Source organism: Eutrema salsugineum, unplaced genomic scaffold (assembly GCF_000478725.1).
Source record: "Eutrema salsugineum unplaced genomic scaffold, Eutsalg1_0 scaffold_5, whole genome shotgun sequence".
Taxonomy (NCBI): Eukaryota; Viridiplantae; Streptophyta; class Magnoliopsida; order Brassicales; family Brassicaceae; genus Eutrema; species Eutrema salsugineum.
This window is the reverse complement of record NW_006256612.1, coordinates 5,421,161-5,427,767: the sequence shown is the minus strand read 5'-3', so window position 1 is coordinate 5,427,767 and position 6,607 is coordinate 5,421,161. Positions and strand designations below refer to the sequence as shown.

At 32.9% G+C, this 6,607-nt stretch overlaps 1 protein-coding gene across 1 annotated transcript; it reads right to left on the bottom strand.

Moving 5' to 3' along the window:
* On the bottom strand, window positions 1-1,419 carry LOC18992235 (dof zinc finger protein DOF1.4). The gene is made up of 2 exons (XM_006415611.2): window positions 1,354-1,419; window positions 1-1,173 (listed from the first exon to the last, which is right to left on the bottom strand). Exons 1-2 carry the CDS (start codon window positions 1,417-1,419, stop codon window positions 244-246), a joined length of 996 nt encoding a protein of 331 aa, XP_006415674.2. The 3' UTR covers window positions 1-243.
* Between the last annotated feature and the right edge of the window lie 5,188 nt (window positions 1,420-6,607).

Below are 6,607 nucleotides of genomic sequence, written 5' to 3'. Positions count from 1 at the left end.
TAGTAAACCTTGAACCAATCTTGAACCCCTTTTGTTTTTTCTTGAACAACGAGAATGAAGATGATGGAGATGGTGAGATGAAGAGGATCCGAGGGAGCTAGTGGCCAAGATCAACATTGCCGCTGATATGATCTCTCTGATCCAAGCTTCTTCTCTCATCTCAAAAAAACAAAGGAAGAAAAAGGTGATGATGAAGATAAACTCTAGCTAGTTATAGATCGATCCTATAACCAAAGTGTTGGTTTATATCAAGGAGGTGAGGGAGGATCCAACGTTATTATTTGTTGGATCAAGCCATGCTCCATTTACAGCACTTGCATTATTCCATATGCTATTGTAGTTTGAAGGATCTAAAGATGATGATGACATGAACTCATTAGTGTTCCCAGAGATCTGATCAAGCTTTCCTTCTTTGTTCATATCTTCATTATTAACTCCAACATGCAGGTCTTGAAGTGATGCTAGGGTTTGGAGATGAGATTGTCCAAATATGTCGCCACCATTGTTCATGGGCCTATGTTGATGCTGGAGAAGGGTAGAGGACGAAGAAGACATCGAAGACCCAAATAGACCCGATAGAAGAAAGGGTTTGTTTGTTGTAGAGTTGTTGATGAAGCTACCATTAATGGTGTGGTCATGACTCATATGATGTGGGAGCCCTAATCCAAGAGAACTAAGACCACTAAAACCAGATGAGAGAAATTCACTCTCTAAACCACTTAATGAAGAAGTCTTTGAAGAATCACTGAAACGGCTAGGAATCATTGGAGGATTCTTACGACTGCTCACATGATCTGATAAACCATAGAACAAGGGATGATGATTCATGGAGGAGAAATGGGAGATCTGATGAGGATTGTTAGGGGATGAAGAATTTGTTGTCGTCGTCGTCGAGGCCGTGGAGGCTGCGGTTGCGGTTGCTGGCCGCTTCACCCGTTTATTCTTCCGGTAGCTACCACCTACGGGAACGTTCCGGAGGGTACCACCTCGCGTCCAGTACCTCTTGCAAGCCTTGCAAAAGTGCCGCGGCTGAGAGAGACTGTAATTGTTGTAGTAACAGAACTTTGTGTTCGAGGAATCGCAACGAGGGCATTTAAGTTGCGGTTGCGGTTGCTGCGGTTGCTGCTGCTGATGAGACGAAGCCACGATCATGTTCTTGCTCTGCATACTCGCCTGAGAAGAGAGGGAGAAAGAGAGAGAGAGAAGGGATTTTTAGATCGTGTGGTTTAACTAAAGGTAAGAGAACAATGAGAGGACAAGAGGATATTATTCGGATCCAAAAGCTAAGAAACAAATCATAAATGGGTCATATTATTTAGAGAGAGAGAATTAAAAGGGAAGAGAGAGAGAGACCAGTGGATTGGTGTTGGGAGAGCTTATGATAGGCATCTTCTTCTTCTGGTCACAATTGCCAAACATATCTTTCTTGATTAAGCTCTTTGGATTTTGTTTTTTTTCTTTGTTTCTCCACTTCTTTAAAAAAGAATCCTTTTGAAACCAGCAGTGTACAGACAAAGAGCTGTTGGCTACTGAAGCTATTATTACTGTTTTAACTTTCAAAGATGGAAGCACAAAGATTCTTGACAGATGTTTTTTTAAGCTCCTTATTTTTATATTATTTGTAATATTGTTTTTTTTTGTCGACTTTTAATATTGTTATTTGTGCCACTATTCATCAACAGGTACATGTATATCTATATGTGTATCACTAGGGTTTTCTGTAGTTGTACTTAACATATAGCTACTAGTATTTTTTTAATAAGATTTGCTACAGAGATCGATGTTCAAGATGCCTTTGTACTAAAATGGTCCTTACTCTGGTTTTATCTTACTAACATATATTATACAACTATCATGTTTCTGTGTGAAAAAACATCAGTTTCCTTGACCGACTTTTAATAAAATCATTTTCATTAATTTTTCAAATACAAAAACTTGAACCAAAAACTATCAGCGATTATTTGTTTAGACATTGTGTTTCTATACATTGAATACCTAATAGTATAAAACATAATCTGTATTTTCTTAAAAAGTATCAGTCCTCGGGAAATATGTATAGACCAATGATAAATTACCTTGAATTGTGATCTAGTGCTTTGTCACAATGTTTTATGTTTTACATAGTAGAAGTATGGTTTTCATCAAACTGATGGTAGAAATTTACAAGTATTTTGGGATTATAGTTATATCGGTCTTTCTCAACACCATATCCAAACATCCTAAATCATGGTAGAATGTCTCATTTCTCTGGAAAAAAAAATAGGCATCAGTCCGCTTTTTGTAATTTTTTTTTATGTTGGCTTCTTTCTAAATTTGTTAGAACCTCATATCAGAAAATTTAAAAAATTAACACTAGTATATAAGATATTTGTGATAATCTATTTATTAACAATTAATTTTTGAGTTAGAAATTTAAAATACTTAACATGTATAAAAACTTCATTTATAGATTAAAGTAGGATAATCATAGAAAAGCTTTAGGATTCGATTTGAGATGAACTAATATTATCTGGAGCGTGTTAGAATTTCATATAAGGTTTTGACAACCTTTACGCTACATTATGTTGAGCCGATCATAGTAGTCATTCCTCTCTTAGTCTCTTCTTGAATGATTAGTCAGTCGTTGAGTCCATTTCCTTTATACTGGAATCTGAGGCTGGTAGTGCAAAGTTCTAGAGTGGTGACTTGGATTAGGTTGATTCTAGTAGCGTTAGAAATTTGTTTCGCTGGTTACTCAATTAGTGGATTGAAGAGTGCACAGTTTTCGTTTATGTAGCTCTGTGATTTAAGATACGGATATCGAAAAATGCAAACGAAATTTAAATTTGGTCCTCTCTCATTTGCACCTGAGATTTGTGAAATGTGGGAATAAATGAATGTATACATATACAACCGCACTTTACATCGATTCATTAATGTTAGTACGCTATTAGGTTGTAGTGAACATCTAATATACTCATCCTGATTTACGAACAAAGCCAGCTTTGGGAAATCAGTGGTAATCTAAGAAAATTACAATTGATATTTTCTAGACTGCGATTAATTGGCTGACTGAATTATTATTCTGAATGGTCAAGGCAAATAACAAATACTACGAATTAAGTAATTGAGCTCATTTTTACCTATCTATTTTTATCGCCGAAAACAAATTCTATATTAATTTGTGTAACTCAAATTTATACACACAAGTTGACAGAAAATCTATACATAATAGATTCAACTCGGATGAAATTTAACCTATAAAAAAAAATATCCCAAAAACTTGCAATCATCTTTGTTGATCGTAACCAATATACATCATGCTGTGGATTAAATTCGGGTGGTGATGCAACGACGACATTATTAAGACGACCCATTTGTGTTGTTCATGAATAGATATAAATATTATCTGTTTATTTGTTTTTAAGCGTAAATGTTAAGTTTAATATTTGTACGAATCAATCCAAACAGTAAATACTTAAAAATTTACCGAAATTTTGTCTTCTGCCCAACCCTAATTTTAGCTTAACAAGGTGGGTCAACTTGACAAACTAAATCTATATACATAATCGATTAAATTATTAAATTAAAGTGTATATAAATGTAAGAAAAAAAAAGATAGAGACAATAAAGGAGAATGTAACAGGTGAATCTTTCAGAGGGATCGAGGAACATCACTCATCACGATAAGTGACATTCTTTTGCATATTGTGGAATTGGAGTGAATCCCTAGACCCACATCACCCTATCAATCCCACTTCAATCTCTTTATTTTAATTTATACAAATTCCAACAATCATATTATATACGCATCTATCATACAAACTCACTATAGTTTATACGCGTCGGTTTAAATATTATATCATACTCCCACCTATAATAGTACTAGTTGCACCTTTTGAGATGTTAGTAATAATTCAAGAGATTGCTTATAATATTTTACTACGCTGGCGAATGTGTAGAGATTATAATTACTACATCCAAGAATGATAGCAATACATAATATAATAAGATCTAAGCAAATGTAGTTCTTTCAAAATTAAAATATCTAAGGTTAAAATCAAATGGTGATAGTATAGGAAGTTTTATATTGATTGACGTCACAAATTTCAAATCGTGTTTTTGGTGACTACGATAGTCTTGGAAACAATCGTGAAATTGTTTTCTGAAATTACCACTATTGGCCAATAATAATTGAGACTGTAAGCATGGTAGATCAAATTATCACATAATTATTAAGTAAAGAATAGGAAAAAAAATCATAATCTATAAGAATAAAATTAGAAATGGAGTTAGATTAGAGTTGCGCAAAACTGAGAAGAAGGTTTTCGAGAAATGAAAGCTCCCAAGAGGAAAGGGACAAAAGAGAGCATAAGTGCATGTGATGTTCCATCTCACTCACTGCCAACTCCAAATGGGTTCACATTTCCAATCTTTTCACTTTATTCTCCATCGTCTCTTTCCTTACATTATCTTTGCTTTTCTTTCCCTTTTTTCTAATAAACTATTAGAATTAGATCTTAGGTCTATGTATCGAAACTAAAACATATCACATCTTACTACATATTTGCATTTTTTATTGCATTGAAACGATGCTCAAAAATTCACATCTCAATCGATATATATATATATATATATCTCTTGAGAAAACCCTGAACCAAAATAAATTGGCGAATGAGTAGCGGCATTAACAAAAAATGCCGGCATGAAAAGTTATCAAGATAAAATGTACATGAAGCTCTTTTGTGGCAATATGTCTAACACAACTATATTTTGCATGAGCAGCATAAACGACTCACTCTTTATTTTGAGTACCCCGACTAGCTCGAGTTTACCTATGTGCTTACTTGACACTCTTATCTCTTTCTTAATATTTCTTAATCTAATCGCCCTCTTTCTTCGTAACTGTTTTTTTCTGACGATATCACAAAACTGTAATCACCAAACAGAAACGAAGCAACGAACTTTTTCAAAAACAAATAAATCATTACTCATTTCTTAAAGAACCTACAGCTGATCAAGAAATAAATATTTTAGGTGTGTGTCTATGTATGTATTTATACGTATGTGTGAATATATTACAATGATGCATGTGGGAGGCAGATGGAAACAAAACCAAAAAAAAAAAAGCAAAAGCATTAGCATAGGGAAACTAACGAATTTTGTAGAACTTCAAGGGATTTTCTCTTCTCCCCTAAAGTTCCCTTCTCTAATTAATTTACTGCAAAAAAATTACGACTTTATTTAATTTATTATTATCTCATTTTTTGTCAGATAAACAATATCTTTTTCATTCCCCTGAATTTTCGTTCTATTTTCTCGAATTTCGATGTTATTTTGTCCTCTTCAGATTACTCTTTCTTGTAATATATCTGATTTTTTCGAGAGCGCTTTATTAAAATATACAATATATATTTATTATTTGTTGTTATCTTCGACAGTGTGTTCTTACAGTTTGATTGGCAGTTGATTTTTCAATTCTTTTGCATCACAATCAATATTAAAAGTAAGCATATTCAGTTATTATGCCAAAAAAGAAAAAGAATGTTTTGTTTTGTTTTTATCCAAGATCTTGCGAATACAGGACAATAAAGGAACGATCTGAATATTAGATGGTTATAAGATTATAACAAAGAAGGAAATAATTCTTAATATAGAAAAAAGGATTGAAACTTTTTATATACTTTCTAAACAACCCCAAGTTACCCAAATAAAAAAAATTCAGACAACGCAATATTTAAGAAATAAAGTAACAAAATATGTAGAATGGTCAAGAAAAGAGTAAAACGTACGGAAGATAATACAGATAAAAGAAAAAAAAAAAGAGTAAAACGGATTAACAAGAAGGGATACGATCAAATGACACACGTAACCTAAGTTTTTCGCCGTCATTCTTTTTCTTTGACAGAATTTTTCGCCATTATTCATTTACCTTCGCCTTGTTGCTTCCTTTCGCTTATTGTCGTTGGCTCGTTGCTCGTTATAAATTATTTTTGACTTTATTTCAATAATCGCGGCCTGAACGAATCCAATACTAATCTTCAGAAACTGTGAAAATAATTGATAATCTAAGGTATTTTTAGTGGTGAACTTTGAAATTCTATAATCTCTTGATATATATAACGCGAGGTTACACTAGTATACACGTTTAACTGGTCCTGAGGGAACAACACGAAACACGTGGCCCCCATTCTATTAATAAAAATTTCTAATTAAATATTAGGAGAATTTGAGGAGTAATTAACTCTACCATATTAAATTATTCAAAGAGGAAAAAGTTTGAAAGAGTAGTTTAGATGTATATGTGCGCTCCAACAACCAAACGAATAATTAACTTTTTCTTTTTTGGTTTTTACCTAATTAAATAGCTAAACTTCTGAGGAAACTATACCAATATTTCTAAAAACGTGTGTACATTAAAAACCAACCAAGCAATAGATAATATGATAGTGGAATTAAAGTACAACTATGATAAATCTGAGTTACTAGTATTTTTGACAATTTTATATGATTCTTAACTATGAGCAACTAGTGAAATGTTTGTTGATAGAATCATAGAAAACCTACACAAACTCAACTTTATGTACTATACCATTGTAGGTTGCTCTACAATGCCCTTCTTTAAACT

What these genes read in the sequence shown, in the direction of transcription:
- LOC18992235 (XM_006415611.2), bottom strand. Translation starts at nt 1,419, where the DNA reads ATGTTTGGCAATTGTGACCAGAAGAAGAAGATGCCTATCATAAGCTCT. An exon ending in CTCCCAACACCAATCCACTG is followed by an intron (nt 1,174 to 1,353) that starts GTCTCTCTCTCT and finishes CTCTCTTCTCAG; the next exon opens with GCGAGTATGCAGAGCAAGAA.